Below are 24,063 nucleotides of genomic sequence, written 5' to 3'. Positions count from 1 at the left end.
TTAGGTAATAAAAGCAATTCAGTAAAAAAAAAATGCCCCAAAGGTGTCCGCAGCCTTTAAAGCAGATCATTCTGTTGATAGGACTTGCTTTGTCATCTGAAATACTCGATACGAATCTTGAATTTTCAGCCTAACTTAAGATTCCTATTACTTAAGAACTATATACATTCTCTCCAATGGTTGTTTTTGTGTGTGGGAACCTGTCCAAAAACAATATGGTAACGTCAGCCAAAAAACATATGCATTGGCAAAAAATAGATTCAGATTTTCTAAAATAGACTCCGGGGGGAGGACCTTTAGCGATGAATCTGTTGAAATGATGTTGGAGCCCGAGTTTAGGCAGCTATAAATATGTAGATCTGATAAATACGTCTCAGGTCGGAGAAATCTACCTGACAGATGTACAACCAAAATAAAGCCTAATCACGGCCATAAACTCTTATGTTCTGAAGTTAATGGCTGTGACGTGATTTTTACTATAGAATTTTAAATTTTGTTTTTTAACTTTAATGCATGTATAGCTTATATTTACCACAGGCTAGATTACCTCTGGTAGAGACCAAGCTAAATATTACAATGGTGTCAGTACTTGGCTGTCACTTGTTGAGTAGGTGCCAAGTATTACCCATAGAATACACTACTTTAAAGGGGTAGTACGGCGCTAAAAAATTATTCACAGAATAACACACATTACAGTTATACAACTTTGTAATGTATGTTATGTCTGTGAATCGCCCCCTTCCCCGTGTCCCACCACCCCCACCCGTGTACCCGGAAGTGTGTGGTGCATTATACATTACCTGATCCGTGTCAAGGCCGTCCGCCATCTTGTGCCAAACATCAACGATGGACGGACGAATCCCTGCCGCCGTCCCCCCTCCGCCGCATCATAACTGTGCTCAGCCAATCGCGGCTGAGCACAGTTGTGACGCGGCGGAGGGGGGCGCGCCGTTCGTCCGAAGATGACGTTTGGCACAAGATGGCGGACGGCCTCGACATGGATCAGGTAATGTATAATGCACCACACACTTCCGGGGGGCATTGACAACCGTTATAAGCAATGGGGAGCCCTGAGATTGTTTGTGGGAGCTGGCCCTACTGCTCAGAGCTGCACAGGTGGCACATGTCATATCTGTCATTGTCAGAGGCAATTTCTTAGTATGACTTGCAAACTCATTGTTTTACAATATACAGAAGGAGCGTTAAGAGGTCATTAAGGCAATAACAAGGCTATGTTAACACTACGGGAATGTGCCGTCATTTCAGGGCAAAAGATCGTGATTCTTTCCCATAATATCACATAGTGGGAACATAGCCTAAGGGCACTATTACATGGAGCTCCATGTAATAGAGACAATAATCAGCCTATGAAATGATCATTGGTTTAGGTTTGGACCTAAAATCATTGGGCGGTTGATGACCCAAACACCTGATACCTTACAACTTACCGCTGATAGGCTGCTCAGACGCTGTAGCCGCCGGGACCGGGAAGCTGCAGAGCACATGAGAGAAGACCAGGAGCAGGGAGAGGAAAGGTATCAGGTGTTTGAGCAAGGGCTGCATGGACATCGCTAACTATGTCCATGCAGCCCTTACTGCCCAATTATCGGGCCGTATGTCCAGTAAACGAGCGCCAATCTAGCAGATCGGTGCTCGTCTACTAAAATAATGTGGCTGTAGTTGGCCCTTGTAATAAGACCCTAAGAGGGTCATTGCTTGTTTGTAGTGTTGTCCACACACGTTAAACTAGAGCGATAATTTTATTTTAGTTAAAAACCACACTGCTGCTTGCTAGGGCTGTAAAATAACAAACTACACCATACTCACCTTGCCCAGTCCAACAATGTTACATCAGTCCGTCAGTCCCTCTGTTTACTTGTCCCACCTCTCCTGATGATTCTCTAAATACATTGTAGCCTCAGTGATTGGCTACAATGGGTTTGCAAAATCATCATCAAACAAAGAGAGAGAGCGCATTATCCAGGTAAGTAAACAGAGGGCCCTGAGCGGACAGGGGCAATGGTGCTGTACTAGGCAAAGGTGAGTATAGTGTTGTTTGTTATTTTAAAGCCATAGCAGGCTGACGTTTGGTTTTTAAATAAATCTAAAGAGCTTTTTCATGTCGATTGATTCAATGCTGATCTGCTGACAAATAAATATGTATCAGGACTCCTTATACTGTAGTTCCTCTGCTTCAGATTTCAGAGGAAACAAAGATCAGACATGTTTCAACATGTCAGATCTTTAGTTCTGCCAGGGATAAACCACAGATAGAAGCCAGGTATACATATTTATGGAGAGGTCAGGGGAGATAGCTGTTGGCTTAGAGAGTGCTTGGCTATCAGCTATCATAGTCACTGATCCCAAGCCGAATAAAGTTGGCTTTTGTTGCAACTGTGGAATCCAAATTGACATTGTAATTTAATGTCTGAGCTTTTTCATGCAGATGTAAAAATCCTTTGTTGGTAATATTTATTTGTTACCAAAGATGCAGAACTGATTTCTAACTTTATGTACTTGGCATCTTCTCCATCTGTCAAACCGTACTCCCACATTCGCAGTTATGTTGCGTTTGTTTACATACTATTATGTGGGCTCTGCAGTCTGGTCTTTACCATGTGATCAGCATTACCAGACTTCATCACAGATGTTTTTCTTGTCATAATCTGATCATGCTCGGTAATGATAATCACTTTGCAAAATCCAGACAGTCAATTTAGACACAATGAGGGAGATCTATCTCACATGGTGTAAAGTGAAACTGGCTCAGTTGCCCCCGGCAACCAATCAGATTCCACCTTTCATTTTCCAAAGAGTCTGTGAGGAATGAAAGGTGGAATCTGATTGGTTGCTAGGGGCAACTGAGCCAGTTTCACTTTACACCATGTTTGATAAACCTCCCCCAATGTTCGAGCCTATAAAATTAGCAATCTGGTAATATAGACAGACAGTAATAATTATCATGAACATCATTAGTGTGCCATCTATATTACGAAAAGACTGCCCTCCCCCTGCATGTATTTTTGATGCTGTATTAAAACTGCATTAATAGGCCAGGTTCACACTTTGTAAGCTCCATTTACTTCAATGGAACTGAGTTCCAAATCCCACCCAATCTGGAGATGAGAGAGGGAAAAAAGTGGCCATATTTTTGTAGCGCTGTATAACCCCTTAAAGGACATGAATGTGCAACACACCCTTAGGCTATGTTCACACACCTTCAAAATGGCAGTCGTTTTTATTGGACGGACATCATTTAATGACAAATAACGGCTGTTAAATGCTGGCTGTCCTATAGAAACGGCCATTATTTCAACAGCGTGTGAACATAGCCTTATATTGACTTAAGTAGTAGATTGAAAGAACAAACTGGGAGTTGTGCATTGATATACGATGCAATAAGTGCTAAACCAAACTTGAACGTGTTACTTCTGTAAATGAGACCATACCGTTACCACTCTCCTTACAAAAATGTTACAGCACCAAAGTAGACTCCATCCAAATATAGAACGTTCCGTTCTTTTTAGAGCCATAAATGCTAGGAGAGAAACGGATGCAGATAAATTGTACTCGTTTCACATACTGGGATCCACTGGGTTATCCAGAATAAGTAAAAGAGGACTGTTTATTTCCCCCGAAAAGCTTCACTGTTGTCTATAGGCAGTGCTTGGTATAAAAGGTAATACTTATTCAACTGTATGGGACTGCACTGTAAAGCCATGGCCACACAATGTCTTTCTTTGGCAGCTTTGTGGACTTTTTTTTTGGAAGGCCGTCATTTTTAGAGATGATCGAACAGCGCTGATGTTCAGGTTCGTTTGAACTCGAACCATCGGCATTTGACTCCCGCTGCATTACCATTCTGTGGGGAAGGTGGAGACAGCCCGGGTACCGCCTGGAAAACAGGGATACAGCCTAGGTAATAGGTCTCCACCTTCCCCATAGAACGGTAAGGGAGCAGGAGTCAAATGGCGATGGTTCGAGTTCAAACAAACCTAAACATCAGCGCTGTTCGATCATCTCTAGTCATTTTGCGGCAAAATAACGTCCATTATTTCAAAGTATGGCCGTTATTTTTTAAATTAAAGCCATCCAAAATAACTGTCGTCGAATGTCCAAAAAAAGACGTTGTGTGGTCATGGCAAATAGTAAATAGCGGCCAAGCCAAACCCTCTTCTTCTTGGACAAACATTTTAAGAGAATGGAGCCTACCAAACGCTAGGTCTAAAATTCACTCCCCGTGAACGCGTGAATCTGTATTCTTGGGAATACAGCGGCCTTTACTACACATAAAGAACGAGTAAACATTTAATATTCCTATACATTCCTATATATCTATTGTGATGTTCCATCCACAAGCAGCAATCATGCTCTAATATACTGTATGCTGATGCATTTTAAGCGAGGCTATTCTAACCATGGTAATACTGATCCCGGTTAAAAATAACCAAGCAAAAAAAAATAAAATAAAAAAAAAGCTAGCTTATCCATTACTGCATAAGTATAACAGATCCATAAAGTATTTTATATTAAAATAAGCACTGCTTATGCACTTTACAAGACAGATGCTAAGGTCGAGTGTCAACAGCTATGCTGAGCCTTGGCACTGCATTGATGGTTAGAGATTTACGATCGCGAAAAAGATCCTTCATAATCTTCACTTTTCAATAGAATACAAAAATAAGCATTTCTTTAAATAACTTAGTTGCTTCCAACAAACTATGATAAAGCGTCTAAATAAGAACGGCAAAGGTTGGCAGTAGGCATTAGGCAATAAGAACTGTAAATAGTTGAATAGTCTCGTCTGACAAACCAATACTATGAAGGTATGATAGGTGCTGGTGTATTATACCACATTCTCCATGATAATATTCTCATAAGACCAGCCTTCCCTCTTAAACATGGCTCTTTTGCAATGGATATGCACTAGCATTACAATCCACATATCGAGGCAATTATGCGGTATTCTAGATTTTGTTTAAAAAAAAAAAAGTCTGGCCACTGGTGGGTCTCCTTGGTCTCCGAACAACTGAATTCGACAACCTTGTCTCCACATGTGTGTGTCCTCATCGCAAAGGCACTGTCCCAGTTTTCTTTGGCTCAAAATGTGGCTAAAGCAAAATACGTTAAAGTATTATTGCGGAAGTCAAGTGAATTCCTTGTAATGCCCCTTTTGCAGTCATAACAACGTGTACAACTCTGCCATCATTATTTGACTGACTGCGGTGGCATCATGGCCATCTTCGGTTGCGCTTTTCCATCAGCGTCCAAAGTAGCGTCTTTGCTTTTCTTCCTAGGAGGCTTCTTAATAGGTGTTTTCTTTACGGTTGGTTCGCCCGTTTCTTGCTTTACGGTTGCAGGCTGCTCTTGACTGCTATTAGAGTTTTGTTTTTCTAGCAGGTTTCCTGCCGCTGGTACGGACTCTGTAACTGGACTGATCATTTTTTGCAGATTGGTGGTTGTGGGCAGAATGGCTTTGCTCGACTTCTGATTGATGGCTGCGGCGGATCGCTTAGCTTTCTGCGGGGGAGTGGGTTTCTCTTTTTGTGGTTTTAGAGGGCCTATACCATTTTGATTGGTGCTGCCCTCTATTCTGTTGAGGCTTTGTGTTTTTTCTTTCAACTGGGCAGCCAGCAAAGAAGCTGCCTCTGAGGACAAATGAGGATGAAGTACCTCAGCCAGAGACTTGCAGTGATCTGGACTTTTTGGAGCATCTTTATTATCGACACTCTTTTTGTCAATATGCAGGTTTCCTATTCTTTTTAGAGCATTTTGAACTGTCCCATTAATACCTTCTATGTGTTCATGGCTTTTGTTTCTGTGCTTTGACTTGGATGGAGACACAGATTCATCAAGTTTGCTCTCATTTGCACTTGCATCCTTCGAGTGCTTTTGCCCCTTGTCCTTATTCCTCATGATGACTTTGTCTTCACTTTTGCCTTGACCAGCAGGGCAAGTATCACTGGGGGTTCTCTTTCTATGATGATCCTTATTGGTTGAGTTTTGGTCTACTTGGTCAGGACTGGTGGATGTCTTATCTGGAGATTTATTAAATGCTGGTAGTGAATTAGACTGGTTTGAGTTATACTTGCCATGAATCCAGGAAACCTTAGGCTTTGTTGAAGGATCAGGTGGAGGTGGCTTTGTTCTTTCAGGAGATGGGGGTTTTGCACCTACTGTAGCACTTCTGTTATCCATGGCATCATCTTCATCTTTCGATTGTTTAGATAACCTTGCGACTTTAGCGTACAATGCACCACCAGTTGATCCTGAACCACAAGATGATCTTTCACTATCAGATGATTTCAGTAATGGAGTTTCACTGTTATCAACCTGGGATGATTTAGGTGATCCAGAATCTTTTAAGTAAGTATATTCCCCAGCTTCCTCCTCATTAACTGGAGGTGTTATTTTTTCCAGAACATTAACATTCCCCTTTTCTTTGGTTTCTGTCATGGATTCTAAAAGATAAAACAACATGGCATTAACATATTATCATTGAAGGGGTAATCCGGCGTGGGAAAAGGTTTTCTATATTGTTGCAAGTGTACAGAAAACAATAAAAAAGCTATGCTTACCTCTCAGTGCTCCTGCGGTGTCCTGCTAAGGGTCATATTCGCCCCGAAACAATCCCACCCTCACTTTTGAGACAGACTCTTCTCAGTGGTGACAGCCTGCTCAGCCAATCACTGACTGAGACAGGATAGTGATTGGCTCAGCTGGCTGTCACCGCTGAGATGAGTCTGTCTCAGAAGTGGGGGACAGGAGACCCGTAGAAGGACACCAGGGGAGCGCAGAGAGGTAAGCATAGCTTCTTTATTGTTTGCTATAAACTTGCAACAATATATATAAAAAAATTCCCTCGCCAGATTACCCCTATAAAATATCTAAAAATAATGTCAAATATGTCATAATATGTATTAATGTCTAAATGTAATAGGTGCTAGTGATATTATATCTTTATGTTGTCTATGAGCAGTTAAAGGGTTTGTCTGGGACTTTTTAATAAAACTAACAATGCAATCACTTTAGTGATGTGTTGTATGTTATCAATACTCAATAATAATATTTTTTATGTTCAGTGCCTCTTGTGTTTTCAGGCTGGGTCACATAACTGCTCTGCCACTGATTTATTTCCTGTAATATCATGCTTAGTGATGTCATCAGGTGGGTGGAGCCAAGCATCCCTCCCATAGGCTGACTAGAACTCCACATGGGTTTTAGGCCCAACCCTAAAGGCAGAAATTAATATATATATAAGATAATATATAAATATAAATTAATATAATATAAATTTTTATATATATATATATATATATATATATATATATATCAGAAGAATACCGCAGCACTCATGGGATAGAATTCAACACAATGGGAGGCATTTATTAAGTCCGGCGTTTTTTACGCCGGACTTGAAAATGCCCCCGCAGCTCCGGCGGTACGGGGATTTATGTAGAGGCGGACTGCCTGTACATAAATCCTGTGCGCGCCGGTGCGCACCGCCGAAAACCTACGCCAGCTGAGGACTGGAGTAGGTTTTCGGCGTACATTTGGGCGGAACGGATGATAAATCGCGCGGACTCTGAGTCCGCGCCCTCCGTTCCGCCCACTTCCCGCCTACTTTCCGCCCCCTGGCGTACTCGGCGGAAAGTGCCGATTTGCGATTATTTTATTCGCAAATCGGCCATTTGCGTATAAAATAATACGCAAATCGGCACTTTCCGCCAAAAATCATCCGTCCGCCGGATGATAAATGTGGCCCAATGTGTTTATTTCCCCAAACCGCGACGTTTCGCTCTCCACACTGAGTGTGGAGAGCGAAATGTCGCGGTTTAAGGGAAATAAACACGTTGTGTTGAATTCTATCCCATGAGTGCTGCGGTATTCTTCTGATTTATATTACCTATACCGGGTGGTCGCTGGTATATACCGCCTGGCACCACATCTATCGTTACATGAGTGCTGCATTCATTCTGAATTATATATATATATATATATATATATATATACACACACACAGTACAGACCAAAAGTTTGGACACACCTTTTTATTCAAAGAGTTTTCTGTATTTTCATGACTAACGTAGATTGTAGCAGCATGCTATTCCATCCGATTTGCGTTTAGTTGGACCATCATTTATTTTTCAACAGGACAATGACCCCAAACATACCTCCAGGTTGTGTACGGGCTATTTGACCAAGAAGTAGAGTGATGGGGTGCTACGCCAGATGACCTGGCCACCAAAGTCACCAGACCTGAACCCAATCGAGATGGTTTGTGGTGAGCTGGACCGCAGAGTGAAGGCAAAAGGGCCAACAAGTGCTAAGCATCTCTGGGAACTCCTTCAAGACTGTTGGAAGACCATTTCAGGTGACTACCTCTTGAAGCTCATCAAGAGAATGCCAAGAGTGTGCAAAGCAGTAATCAAAGCAAAAGGCGGCTACTTTGAAGAACCTAGAATATTGTTCCACACTTTTTTGTTAAGTATACTGTATAATTCCACATGTTACTTCATAATTTTGATGCCTTCAGTGTGAATCTACAATTTTCAGTCATAAAAATACAGAAAACTCTTTGATTGAGAAGATGTGTCCAAACTTTTGGTCTGCACTGTATATATATATATATATATATATATATATAATTTGCCCATACCAACCAATCACAGTTCAGCTTGTTCAGCTTTCATTTTACCAGACCTTAAGATATGAAAGCTGAGCTGTGATTGGCTGCAGACAGTTTTTGTTTCATTAAGATCGACGAATCTGGGCTTGTCTTACCGGCTCATTGGTATCTTATAGATCCTTCTATTTAGATTTGGTTTTAGAGTAGAACATTTTGTGTCACTTACCCTCATGAGGAACGCAGTACACAGGCCCATCGTCAGTGGTATCGAAGGATGAAAAAGAACCGCGGGATGACCATGAAGGAGATGGCTGTTCAACAACAGATGGTGGTTCAATGAAGCTGCAGTTAAATGCGTTCTCCATGTCATGATGGGCCACTGAAACCAAGCAAAACGTACATGAGCTAAAAGCTTGCTTTTTGAAGTAACACTAGTAGAGAAGGATACAATACCATCATTTCATAGGATACATTAAATACACATTTATTTTATGGCATTGACAAGGAATTGACCATTGTTATCAATTCTTAAAGAGGTTGGCCAGGCAAAACTAATTTTTCACCTAGTGGACAAATAAGAGATTGTGGGGATTGCGCTGATACCCCCAGCAACTTTGTTACAGGGTACAGCTCATGACCCTTGGCTCTATTCATTTCTATGTAGCTACCCGAAAGAGCAGAGTTATTGAATAAATCTCTGACGTATAGGTAGATAACCACTTTCATGGCTTCCTCACCGGCCATATTGCAACTGGGGCTAACACTGACTTCCTGGTAAGATTAAGGTGACATCATCACAGCGCTATGGTAGCACAGCTCAGTTTCCCGGCAGGAAATATTTCACACTACCACTGACCATCAGGGGTGAGGTGAGTATACCACACTTAGGGTAATATTACACGGGCCGATGGGGGCCCGATAATAACTGTAAACAAGTGCCGATCTACTAGATCGGCGCTCCTTTACTGGGCCTATTACACGGCCCGATAATCGTTTAACAAGGGCTGCATGGACATCGCCACCGATGTCCTTGCAGCCCTTGCTTAAACTGTATACGTTACTTGTCCAGGCTGCAGGGCTCCTCTTGCGGTCTGCTTCTCCCTGGCTCCCGCACGCTCCAGCTTCAGAGTGGACTGTCTCAGCTGATAGGCCGCTCTGAATCTGGAGCGCGGGGGACCCAGGGAGAAGCAAAGTGCAACAGGAGCCCTGCAGCATGGACAAGTAATGTATGCACTTTGCATACCGTTTGCTGCATACTGTCGGCGCCCGACAATTATAGGTCCATACCTATATCAACAATCAGCCGATGATCGTTGTCATCGGCTGATCGTTGTGTTTATTACAAGGAGCGATAATCAACTGGATAGGGCTGATTCGGCCTATTATTGTTCCGTGTATAGTACCCTTACTGTAAATAAAATTACAGTGAACAATTACTATTCAACACGCTTCACTGCCAGGATATGAAGGATGAAGGTATTATTGACCATCTGGGAATTTGCTGTCTACCACTTTCTCCCATTTGTCTACGAATAATTGTAAAAAACAAAAACACATCACAACTCTAGGTTAAGCAGCAATGTTCTTAATGAATTCAATAAGTTGAATTAAAGGTTTTATGATTTTAATGTGGTGCTGGACTTGACATCCATTTTGTTTGGATGCTCCATGGCCACTTACCGACCCGGCATCCATGTGTACAATGTATACAGAATACAGGTCTGTTAAACTGCACCTTCTGCTTCTACCTACAACCGGGAATTGAGGCTGTAACCTTTAGGGTAGCTTCACATGTAGCGCATCGCAGCGGATTTTCTGCGATCTGCAGCAGATTTGACTAAATGAATGAACACAGCATTAAATCCGCACTGTCAAATCTGCTGCGGATCTGCTGCAGATTCGCAGGAGATTTGATGGTGCCGATCTGATGCTGTGTTCATTCATTTAGTCAAATCTGCTGCAGATCGCAGAAAATCTACTGCGATACGGTACGTGTGAAGCTACCCTTAGGCTGGGTGCAGACTGCGTTTTTGCTGACTGTTTAATGGAAAAAAACAGATGCATTTGTGTGCATCCAATTTAATATGATTTTCTACTAACTTACATTCTAAACATAAAAAAAAGAAGAAGATCAAAACACATCTTTTTTTAGCGTATACAAAAACGCAAAAAAAAAAAAATGATGCATTTTGATCTGTTTTTTAATCAGCTTTTTAATAAATGGAAGTCAATAGAAAAAATGGATCAATACGTGGATCATCTGATTTTTTTTTTTTTTTGTTAAACGGATCTGTTAAATGGACTGCAAAACGCAGTCACTTTATATACATCACTGAACACCTGGAAGCTATATACTAATTACTATTACCGTTAAAGGGGCTGTCTGGGGAATACTGCTGATGCCTTCTGTTCCTCGGCACTCACGTCCTCTCTTCCCACATCTTTTTCACATATTTTATCCTCACCAATAGCTTGCAATGGTTGTGTTCTGATGATTAACCTTTCTAATAGATGCAAGGAGTCTCCCAATATAACCCCATTAAATGCTCGAAAAAGAATTTTATCTAATATTTGTATGACTCAGAAACCAAGGTAATGTAATCAAATAGCCGACCCAACGAAGAAGGGATTTCACTTTAGCACAGTAAGCGAAATAATAAAAACACCCAGAAGCTGCAATGATACCATAATGAGCGTGTCTGCGTCTGCCCTTTGCGAGGCTTAATCCACACTAAACTGTGCAACTCGGAGTGTTATGGTGCTTAAATAGCACAAAATCAGTGTTTTTAAGTGTACAATGTCGGACTGCCCACCCTCCTGCTCTTGCCGTTTCAGTCTTGGTCAAATGCCAACAAAGTGGTAAAATAATCCTGAGCACCTGTAGCTGAGAAATGAGTTCTGCAGGAGCGTGTTCACAGGAAACGGCAAACGGCCCCAGACAAAAGCCGTCTGCACACAGTATGGAGACACAAGAACTATTTCCATGTTAAAGTGCTGGACTGGACTGTTGCAGATAATTCTATTTAACAACAATATAAATACAAACATAATAAGATGAACAAAAGCTCCCCTGGTATAAAGCAACTGTTGATGTTGTGTTTTAGGTTAAAGCATGAATCTGATTGGTTGACAAAAAAAGCATGTATTCTTGCATGATGTATTCAAACAATGGGGGGTGGGCTCCTAGACAAACCTGAATTTAGTTTAGATTTATGTAACAACAACTGGAATAAAGAACATCCAGCCACACAATCCCACAGGTGCTACCCATTGCCAACGTAGACCTTGCACTTGCCCGGCCGTTCTCATTGCCATCCAGAATTCTGCTACTAAAATTGTATGATAGGTCAGAGCGATCATAAAAAAACGCAAAACCCATAACTTCTACATGCACATTTATGTTATGGATCAGGGAGCCTATAGGAGATAGTGGCGGTCTGCTACCCCCGCTCCTATTACACAGCGCTATCGCTATGGTTCTATTTTTTTTTCAACACGTGCATGTCGGCTGATTGTTGCCTTTTAACAGGAGCTACTGTATTACACCAAGCGATTATCGGCCGTAACAGACGATAATTGCCCAAGTACGGCTGATAATCATTTCACTGTCCCTGCTGTTTTTTGCAGAAATCAACAGTCCAGGCGATTTTAAGAAACTTTGTAATTGGGTTTATTAGGCAAATCTGCCATTATCTGCATTCAGAAAACCTTTCCCCAGGTCCCCCCTTCCCTCCTCTCTCTCATTCACTGCTTATTATTAGGAAATCTCGACTCTTTTACATCAGTTGAGCCCTGTCTGTTCTATGGAGAGGGGAGGGGGGAGAGGACGATAAGTTGCAGCAGACAGCAGAGAACAAAGGATTACAGAGCGTGACCTGTGTGAAAGCCGCTATTCAGAGGTCAGAGAGGTCAGTGCTGACTTCAGAGGAGAGAGCCCGGTGATGTAGCTGTAAATTAACTCTTTGTTGTCCTGTTTTGGTGCCTCATCTCCCTCCACCCCTTCCCTCTCCATAAGAAAACCATGAAGACAGGGGGGAGAGCACCAAACTGCTTTTTCATGATAAAAATGCATTTTTCGGCTAATAAACTCAATTAAAAAGTTTCTAAATATCGCCTGTACTATTGATTTCTGCAAAAAAAAAAAATTAAATGACAGTGACAGTGACACTTTGAAGGTAACCAAACAGCACGATATGGCTTATATGGCTTCCAGCTGCATCCTACAGGTATAGGATGCAGCTCCCCTAGCTTACGAGCAGCACCTACAGGGGTAACTCTATACCGGGAAATAACTGTTTTACTGCTGGGCGCGAGGCCGGGAGAGGGGTGGCAACTAGTCAATATCGCCAATAACTAGTCGAGGCTCTCTGCAGGGACGATTGACAGGCAGAGAGACCTGTTAGTGCCTTTTCTGCCTGTCAATCATCCCCGCACTGGGCTCTGACAGGTAGAGAGTCGTGACTAGTCAACGGCAACAACCTCTTTACAGTGCTATAGTATATGTTAGTGCTATATAGGCAGAAAGACGTAAATAACATTAGAAAAAAATCTTAAATCAAAATGCACCCCTTGTAAGAATATTTCATTGCTTTGAGGTTTGAATTGTTGGAGCTCTCTGTACATTCACAATGCCCCGGTAGATATTGGTCCTGTAGAGAAGATGATTTGTGCTCGGTTATGACACCCTTCAGCAAGTAAACACTTAGGGCTTCATAAATAATAGTGCAAGGTACAGAGGTTTCACAACTCACAGACATTTTCAAGTGTACAATTGATGGGACTTCTCCATACACTAGATTAAACTACATGATGAATTTTACCCTTGATTGCTGAAGGGCCTTTATTCAATTTAAAATGTCTATGATTGATGAATAAAGTGGAGTTTCACATATACAATGTTTATCAGAAAGTATCAAAATTCACTCGAATCCACAAACTAACTAAACTCTGTTACTCTATACTGAATCTATTAGGAGGCCCTATTATCAGTAGCATTAGTTACTAGTGTAGCCTGTTACACTGTAAGGCTATGGTCACACATAGTAAGAGACCGGAACAGCCGCATCAGAACTCCCCACTGCATACAATGGAGCGCGCGGCTGGAGCCACACGCTCCATTGTGTGAAATGACTGTTTTTTTTCAAATGACTGGTTTTTATTTCAATGAATAGTAGCCCCAGAGAACTGACATGTCAGTTTTCTATGGCGGCGCTAGGGATCCCGGCCTGAGTGTATACTATGAGTATACACTCCGGACGGGATTCCCTCAGCCTGCAGCACTACATAAGTACCGCAGTGATTTCTGTGGAACTTATGTAGTGTAAACATAGCCTAAAGCATACAAAGAAAGATATAGGCCATCAATACATGATCAATGGGGGGGCCAACATCCAGCACCCAAATCAATCAGCTATCTGGCAGCTACAGTAAGTCACTGTACCCAAATGCTGGCATCCTGTTCTCCCATTCAGCCGCTGTGTCTTCAGTCCACTGCCTCCTCTAGAATGATTGACAGCCAGAGGAGGCGCGGCCTGAAGACACAGCAGCTGGATAGTAGAGCTGGAGAGCAGGATGCCGGATCACAGCAGCAGTGCACTAGGTAAGTATGAATTGCTGTGTGATCTGGAAACTGACAGCACAGATATCTGTATATGCATGCTGTCGTGTTCCATGGCTGCCGGAACGATACATGGATTGTTTCTTCAGCCTGGCTGCTCGATTTGTCATGCTGTGTAAAGGCACTGCCAATGGGCGCTGGTGTCACTGACCAGCGCTCATTTGCGCCCACCTGTGACCGACAAGTCATTTACGGTAAAAAGGACCCGTACAACAACTTTCTCTTTATTTAAAACGCCCTATAAATAGGCAACGTATGCTATATGGGTTTCTCATACAGTACAGACCAAAAGTTTGGACACACCTTCTCATTCAAAGAGTTTTCTGTATTTTCATGTCTATGAAAATTGTAGATTGTAGCGCCATGCTATTCCATCTGGTTTGCATTTAGTTGGACCATCATTTATTTTTCAACAGGACAATGATCCCAAATACACCTCCAGGCTGTGTAAGAGCTATTTAACCAAGAAGGAAAGTGATTGGGTGCTACGCCAGATGATCTGACCTCCACAGTCACCAGACCTGAACCCAATCGAGATGGTTTGGGGTGAGCTGGACCGCAGAGTAAAGGCTAAAGGGCCAACAAGCGCTAAGCATCTCTGGGAACTCCTTCAGGACTGTTGGAAGACCATTTCAGGTGACTATCTCTTGAAGCTCATCAAGAGAATGCCAAGAGTGTGCAAAGCAGTAATCAAAGCAAAAGGCGGCTACTTTGAAGAACCTAGAATATTGTTCCACTCTTTTTTGTTAAGTATTCTGTATAATTCCACATGTTACTTCATAATTTTGATGCCTTCAGTGTGAATCTACAATTTTCAGTCATAAAAATACAGAAAACTCTTTGATTGAGAAGATGTGTCCAAACTTTTGGTCTGTACTGTATATGATTCTCTGCATCCCAAGAAATGGAACAACGCAATGCTCTAGCGCCAGATGACATATATTAGCTAGCTTACACAATTTCCATTTTAAGCTACAACTGTTTAATCATCTGCAGGTCATATGATCCCAATGAACAAGGAGTGCAGAGGAAATGTTGGCAGTATCCCAATTTTTAAATGTGAACAACACAGGGCCAAAGTGAATAGAAACGAAGCTCCGCCTGAATGTGTAATGCTTCGGAACATGATTTTGAGAAAAGTACAAGCAAGACCTCCATAATGTAGAAATAGAACACCAGACATTGATGTCACATTAAGTTTGTTCGCGGATATTTCCTGGCCCTCCTTTAGGATGTCATCAAAGTAGAAGACAATGGCAGGAATATAATTTTTTCACATTGTGTTTCTCTAGCTGGTTGCTGCATCCTAGAAGTTCATGGAAACATGGGAGTCCTCAGATTGTTGGCAGCTATGTGGTCAAAGAACTTATATAAAGAGACTGCAGCATAACTCCTCAAGCAAGAAGAGACAGGGAGGCAGTACTATCTGTGCCTACACCGTTTTGTAGTTAAAAGCATCCACTACTGCACACTGTAAGTGACCACTGCATTATATGGGTTATCTAGGATAATTTGATACTCACGGATTCTGCCAGGGCTGCCGGGGACATGTCAGTGAATATATTTTACTGACATACCTCCCCGGTTGGGTTGTCTGTCATCCAACCACTGTCAGTGTTTTGGAAACATCCGGTGACATCCCACTCTCCCCAGAAATGACCGGTCAGCATACATCCAATATTGTCAATGCTGACCATACATTTCCAGAAGGAGCAGGAAGTCACCGGATGTTTCCAAAACACTGACAGAGGCAGAGAACGGGCAGACCAAGATCCCAGAATACCCCTTTAAAGCGAATTTACCAGTGGTACATCGCTTTTCTGTTTTTTCCATGAACAGGGATGCCGGTACCATCGTCCTTCTTCGGGGAGGCCGCAGTTCAAGAAAAGGACCGTGGCAGCAGCATCCCTGTGCCAGCGCCGATCTATTTATGGTAAAAACAAGTGATATACCACTGGTACATTTGCCTTAAGGCCAGTTCACATCACGGTTAAGTATTCGTTTCAAATGTACATTAGATTTATTTCTTTGAACTGTATTTAACTAGAAATGTGTGAATTTACAGTAATGAACAAGGGAACCGCTTTGTTATCTCTGAGATCCCCCGATCATCCTGCTTCCATTTAAAGGAGAAGTCCGGTGAAAATTTTTATTAAAGTATTGTATTGCCCTCCAAAAGGTATACAAATCACCAATATACACTTACTACGGGAAATGCTTATAAAGTGATTTTTTCCCTGCACTTACTACTGCATCAAGGCTTCACTTCCTGGATAACATGGCGATGTCACTTCCTGGATAGCATGGTGATGTCACTTCCTGGATAACATGGTGATGTCACGACCCGACTCCCAGAGCTGTGCTGGCTGTGGCTGCAGGAGAGGATGATGGCAGAGGGATGGTCAGAGTCCCTCCAGTGCCCTGTGTCCCTCAGTGTCCCCCTGCCATCATCCTCTCCAGCAGCCACAGCCCGCACAGCTCCGGGAGTCGGGTTGTGACATCACCATGTTATCCAGGAAGTGACATCACCATAATATCCAGGAAGTGACATCACCATGTTATCCAGGAAGTGAAGCCTTGATGCAGTAGTAAGTGCAGGGAAAAAGCACTTTATAAGCATTTCCCATAATAAGTGTATATTGGTAATTTGTATAACTTTTGGGGGGCAATACAATATTTTAATAAAATTTTCGCAGGACTTCTCCTTTAACTGACTGCTGCGTCTCCCTGGGTGCTGGAAGAAGTTTCCCAGAACTGGATCCAGCTTTTCCCAGCACCCGAAAAGGAGCTGCATGGAACAGGAGTCAGTTAAATAGAAGCAGCTGATGAGGGGATTGCAGAGATAACAAAGAGCTTTGCTTCATTATTACTCATTCACTCATCTCTAGATCTAACCAATCCATATATATTTTAGGATTATTTTTTCCTTTACAAAAGAAAGTAAACAACCTAGTTTTTCTGTCCTGTTAGAAAACAGGACACTGATGTATGTATTTGACATCTGTTTTTTTACCTTGTAATAAAACTTGCCATTCACCTCTAAATGAGGCAAAAAGGGATTGTTTTTGAAGTGGATACAAACCGATACATTGTTTGCTATTTTTAAAAGGTTAAAAAAGGTTGTTTCAACCACATGCACACATGTGATGTGAATCTCGCCTCATAGTGGCCTTTCTTCAAATGCAATATATACATTTCATAATAGTGCAACTGACTGCTAGGAATCCCCGATCTCCCAGGACTCGCTTGCCCTCCCTCCGCACCAGAGCTGCTGAATAGTAAAGGTTATTGGCTGAAATACCACTTTAAAATTAACAAATTAAAAAAATTACAACCACATTAGATTATTTTGCTACTGTTTCAGCAATTTTCTGCAAACACAGTAAAACACTGAGAGACCAATTTGGCCAATTTTCCGAATGACAAGACATTTAACTGGGAAGTTCTACATTCGTGGTCACTCTTCATCAAAATAAATGGCATGTGAGCAGTTAATGCCCCATAATACCACACTGGGGTGGGGCACTGGTGTGAGTGAGGACCGGATACAGACCGTAACACATGGGGGATATCAGAAGGAGACATCACCAGCTTCCGACCAGCAGTCCCGTCACTGCTCGGCCATCCAAGGCAACCACTGTCAACGTGAGAGCGAGAAGAGAGGGACAAATTTGGAAAGAAAGCTATTTTGCTAAAGCAATGCATTTGCAGAATTGTTTTCTTTTGCATTACACCTCACCTAACAAACATTTAGACGATGGTAATACCGTTTTAATTCTCTTATTTACAGTGGGTAATGAAGAAATGAAAACTGCACTCACCGGCACTTGTGATAACTTCTTTTTATTTCTTAAGTGCGGTCATCATAGAGCAGACGCCAGCCAGCTGGGTACCCGCACCCAGCTGGCGTCTGCTCTATGATGTCCGCACTTAAGAAATAAAAAGAAGTTATCACAAGTGCCGGTGAGTGCAGTTTTCATATCTTCATTACCCATTGTGTGCTACAGAGACTGTATCATAACTAGCACCACCGTACACTTCCCCAATTACCATCTGGTTGCCGTTCAAGGTTCAGCTCTAGGCTGTAGTGCCGACCACCCCTTGCTGTGTTGTTGATGAACTCTTATTTACAGTATAGACCAAAAGTTTGGACACACCTTCTCATTCAAAGAGTTTTCTGTATTTTCATGACTATGAAAATTGTAGATTGTAGCGCCATGCTATTCCATTGGGTTTGCGTTTAGTTGGACCGTCATTTATTTTTCAATAGGACAATGACCCCAAACACACCTCCAGGCTGTGAACGGGCTATTTGACCAAGAAGGAGAGTGATGGGGTGCTACGCCAGATGACCTGGCCTCCACAGTCACCAGACCTGAACCCAATCGAGATGGTTTGGGGGGAGCTGGACCGCAGAGTGAAGGCAAAAGGGCCAACAAGTGCTAGGCATCTCTGGGAACTCCTTCAAGACCATTTCAGGTGACTACCTCTTGAAGCTCATCAAGAGAATGCCAAGAGTGCAAAGCAGTAATCAAAGCAAAAGGTGGCTACTTTGAAGAACATAGAATACTATTGCACACTTTTTTGTTTAGTATACTGTATAATTCCACATGTGCTAATTCATAGTTTTGATGCCTTCAGTGTGAATCTACAATTTTTATAGTCAGAAAAATACAGAAAACTCTTTGAGAAGGTGTGTCCAAACTATTGGTCTGTACTGTATATGCAAACTTGAGTCACTTCCAGGCACCATTGGAAGCAATATTCTGGGGGAACAAAATATAAGCCATGTTGAAGTCTTAATCTTACATGCCTGTTCATTCTTTCCTTTGATGTCTACCACTAGGAACAGACACCTTGCCCCCACACAATACATTCTGCCAACATCAGCAGCTTTGGTTGGCTTCTGTCTAATGTCAAAATGGTTGTGTGTGTATACAAATTCAGTTTTAACTCAATGTTCTTCTTTTTTGTTGCTATGGGGCATCGATAATTAAAAGAACTACCTCTTCCAAAGCACACACACAAAAAAAATAAAATAAAATAAAAAACATCAGACAGCAGCGAGATCTGAAATACAGTAATACCGGTAAGGGCACAAGGGCGACCAGATGGGTGGAAGAGGTGTTTTTTTGTGCACAGCTTCACTCTACTGTATCCCTTTTTTCCATACCCTGGACCCCTGCAGCTTGCTCTACCTTCATATGGTTGCTGCATATGGCGGGGATGCGTCTGTTTTTGAACTCCCCCCATCATATGCGGCAACCGCAGATTCTCCAGTCCGGTTCCCAAGTTTTTCAGCACCCGCCCTATAAGACGATACCCGAAGTATAAGACGACCCGTGACTTTTAAGAACATTTTCTAGGGTTAAAAAGTAGTCATCTATGCAGGAAAATACAGTACAGTGGTGCCTTGGATTATGAGCATAATTCGTACCGGGACCGCGCTTGTAATCCAAATCCACTCTTAAACCAAAACAAATATTTGTTAATGGCCTCAGTAGTTTTGGCAATCCTTGGCTGTGGCTAGTAAGGGTCTTATTAGACAAAGCAATTTTTAACAATTAACGATCGAAAATTAGATTGTTTATCGTTTACCTGAAATCATTCACCAAATTAAACAGAATGATAGTCGTTACTACAATCGTTTACTCTATCTGATCCCAGCAAATGATGGAACCATGTGGAACAATTAGTGAACGAATGTGGAATTACAGCGAACAATTAGCAAACAATGATTTGCTAAGTGATGAACGATTTCTCGGTGGTCTTTTGATTGTTGCCTACATGAAACAATTATCGCTTAAATTCGAACAACATAACGATAATTTGCACAATATTTGTCCCGTGTATTAGGGCCCTTAGTAGGACAGTTCCTGTGGAGACATAGAATCATAGAGAACCAGAAAGTAGCAGTGACAAGCTGAGACTGGAAACATCTACGCAGCAGTGGGATCTGAGTAGGTGAGTATTATTTAAAATTTTTGACCCTTATTTTTACCCTTTAGCAGCCCCTTGTCTTAGGTTATTTTTGAATCAGCAATGCTAATTCGGCTCTAGTTTTTGACATACTGGATATCCCTCAAATGATTTTACCCCAATATGACCGGTAGATGTCTTTCTTTCCAGTCTTTGAGGCCTATTTTAAAGGAGAATAATATGCCCACATTTCTGTGCCCGTATTATGGCGGCAAGCCTTGGACTGATTGCAAGTCTAGTGACTTGAACTGGCAGTATTACAGATCTGTGGTCGGGCCGGGACTTCAGTTAAACCTTCTTCTATGCATTAATTTGGATTATCTGAATCATCTTATTTTCTTGTCTTGTATTATATCAAATACAACAATAGGTATTTTCCCTATAATAAAAGAGAATTTGTAATTTACTATTTATTAGCTGCTGTATGCCCTGCAGGAAGTAAGGCATTCTTTCCAGTCTGACACAGTGCTTTCTGCTGCCACCTCTGTCCGTCACAGGCACTGTCCAGAGCAGTTGCAAATCTCCATAAGGTTACAAACCCACTTGGCAGGTCTGCAGCGAGGCCTGGGCTGCGGGAGGTGTTAAAGGTGCTGCGGGCAGCTGGCTGTAGCATATACTTCACCTGGTCCCCGCTCCGGCTTGCTGAAGACATCGGGAACCGCCGGAGCCGGGATCAGGTGAAGTATCAGCTCCGGCGGGGTTAATGGAGTGGGCTGCAGACAAACTCGCAGCAGGGTTGTACATCCCTGCTGCGTGTTTGTCTGCCATTAAAAGTATAGGGCCGGGATCTGCAGCGAGTCTCGCTGCAAATACGCAGCAAGGGGACTCGCTGCAGACCCGCCAAGTGGGTTTGTAGCCTAATAAACCTCTCCTGCTCTGGACAGTTCCTGTCACGGACAGAGGTGGCAGCAGAGAGACTGTGTCCGACTGAAAAGAATACACTACTTACTGCAGGACATGCAGCAGCTAAAGTACTGGAAGACTTGAGATGTTTAAATAGAAGTAAATTACAAATCTGTATAACTTTCATATCAGTTAATTTAAAAACTTTTTTTCTCTCTGGAGTACCCCTTTAAGCTATGTTCACCCATCATTTTTATTATGCAAAAAATAGACGTAAAAACACCAGTTGATTTAAAAGAAAAAAAAATCCCATTTAACTATTATATTTATTATTATTATTCTTTATTATTTGAGGCAGTGTTTTAGGGGACAAAACTCTTTTATTTTGCATTTTTTATGTTTTTTTTCCCCCCTAAAGAGCATCCACTATCTAGCAAAACCAAACCCGCACTAGGATGCAATGCCGCAAAGTTAGCCTAAAATGCTGTAAGTGGCAATAAAAGTCATGTTCATCTGTGCAATCTAACAAGTGTCATTTTACCATTATCTGCTCAAAGAGCCGTGACGAATGATAGAAGAGGATTTTTATTTTCCATGCGCACACTGGTCATTACTTATAATAAATTCTACCAGCAAACTTCTTAGAGTAATATATATTGAACGGCAAAGAGAAATGAAAGCTGTAATTTTATGTTGCTGTAATAATAATATTGATATAAGGTTATTTCTACGACATGATAGGTAGCAACTGCTGAGAGGATTGATGCGTCTCTCAGAACAAAATTAATGTGCACATGCTCCCTCATTAATTTTCATGAAGACAAATACAATAAAATGAAACTTAAATTACAATCATCTGTGGAGATTACAAATGACAACTTCAAGATTTTTCTTTGCAGACTGTGATCAAAACATTACCAAAAGGCTGCTTACTGTCAGCGTAGTATATGGGGTTGTGGTGCTTTACTTATCGGAGCTTTAGTCGCTGCAGGTACACAGCGCTTTCGAATTACCTGCTTGTTCCAGAAGTTATGGTGCTAGAATGTATAATTAACCCTTTAACGACCCATGCATTTTTGTAATAGAGGGGTGACAAAGGAGGTATGGAGTCTGCTTCATACATGGTGAGCCACTAAAAGCGGGCACCGAGAAGGCATCCGTGCCGACTACTTAACATTTAGATGCAGCTGTAAAAATAAATAGCCTTTACATACCTCATTGGTAGTTCAGTGGTGCGACAAGATAGCAGTGCAGCCTGAGGCCTCTGTTAGGCCTCTTGCAGCTTTCTGACTCGGCAGTTAATGGATAAATGAAGTACATAGGTACTGCATTGAGCTATATGAGCAATCAAGGTATTGCTCCTAGAAATCCCTTAAAACGCATGTACCAGCATGTACCTATTGATGTATAAATCTTAAAGCAATGTACCTGATGGTACATTTACTTTAAGGAGACAACCTAAGTGTATAAAATGTTTACAATCGCTGTATGTGGAAATGTCAGATCTGTTAACCCCTTAAGGACAGAGCCTGAAATGGCCTTAAGGACAGGGACAATTGTCACTTTAGCGTTTTTGTTTTTTCCTCCTTTCCTTCTAAGACATTAGACATTTTTCCACCTACAGGGCCATGTGAGGGCTTGTTTTTTTCAGGAGCAGGTGTACTTTGTAATGGCATCTTTCAATCTGCCATTAAATGAATGATGGAACCCCCAAAATATCATTTATGGGGTGAACTTGGGTCAAAAAATGCGATTCAGCAAATTTTGGGGGGCTTTCACGTTTACGTAATCCACTTTGCGGTAAAACTGGCATTTTTCCTTTATTCTATAGGTCGGTCTGAACACGGTGATATGCAGGTTTACTAGGTTTTCTTACATTTTACTATTTTTATTAGCAGTAAAACTTTTTTTTTGCAAATAGGCATATTTAAAATGGCCCTATTGTGACTCCTATAGCGCATTTATTTTTTCACCTACGGGGTCGTATGGGGTGTCTTTTTTGCGTCATGATCTCTAGTTTTTATTAGTAACATTTTTTTCTAGATCAAACGTATTGATCGCTTTTTATTAAAATTTTTATACATAAAATGTCATTAAAAAAGCAATCTCTGCGTATTTTTACCGCTTTTTTTTTTTCACATCGTTTACTGTGCGGGAAAAGTAATGTTTTATTTTAATAGATGATGATTACGGATGATTACGCACGCTACGGTGTATAATATGTTAATTAACTTTATTACTTTTTATGTGTTTTATGTATGCAATGGGAAAGGGGGGGTGATTTACACTTTTATTGGGGGAGGGGCTTTGGGGCACTTTGTAAAACTTTTATTTATTTATTTTTTTACACTTTTATAGTTCCCTTAGGGAACTATCACTTACACATATTAGATCAGTAACACTGATCCCTGCTATGCCATAGCATTGCAGGGATCAGTGTTATCTGTGATCTTCTGATTCAGCCTGCCGATCCGAGGACTGCACAGAGGTAAGGAGAAGACCTCCGGCAGTCAAGAAAAACGGACACGCTGCGGGGGTCCCGATCGTTAAGTGACCGGAGATACTTAAACGATCGCGGCGTTTAAGGGGTTAATGGCAGGCAGCCGTGCAATCGCGGCGGCCCGCCATTGAGGGTGAGGGCCTGGCTGCAGATAGCAGCCGGTCCTCACCCGGTATGGGGCGGGCTCAGCTCGGGACAGTGCCTGCGTTAAGTCCCAAGCAGTGAGGGTGTAAATGTACGCCCGTTGTCGTTAAGGGGTTTAAGTATAATGTTATCAAAAGCACACAGTGAATGGTGTAAACAAATATAGAACGCCAAAAAAAAACAGTTTTTTGGTCCAATCATATGGCACAAAAAATGAAATAAAAAGTGATGCCCTTCATGTGGTTGCCGCATACAGCGGGGATGCGTCTGTTTTTTAACTCCCCCCACCATATGCGGCAACCGCAGATTCTCCAGTCCGGTTCCAAAATTTTTCAGCACCGGCCCAATTTT

At 41.9% G+C, this 24,063-nt stretch overlaps 1 protein-coding gene across 1 annotated transcript in view; it reads right to left on the bottom strand.

Annotated features, from left to right (window-relative positions):
- Positions 1-2,885: 2,885 nt before the first annotated feature.
- The window catches only part of SCARF2 (scavenger receptor class F member 2), a 152,373-nt gene continuing 131,195 nt past the window's right edge, over positions 2,886-24,063 (bottom strand). The window contains exons 10-11 of the mRNA XM_069961281.1: positions 8,856-9,008; positions 2,886-6,461 (exon numbers count right to left, since the gene is read on the bottom strand). Coding sequence (XP_069817382.1) covers positions 5,209-6,461; positions 8,856-9,008 — 1,406 coding nt within the window. The 3' untranslated portion in view covers positions 2,886-5,208. The remainder of the gene's footprint in view (positions 6,462-8,855; positions 9,009-24,063) is intronic.

This window comes from Dendropsophus ebraccatus, chromosome 3 (assembly GCF_027789765.1).
Source record: "Dendropsophus ebraccatus isolate aDenEbr1 chromosome 3, aDenEbr1.pat, whole genome shotgun sequence".
NCBI classification, from domain to species: domain Eukaryota; kingdom Metazoa; phylum Chordata; class Amphibia; order Anura; family Hylidae; genus Dendropsophus; species Dendropsophus ebraccatus.
Note: the sequence above shows the minus strand (reverse complement) of the source record. Positions and strands in the feature narration are given on the sequence as shown.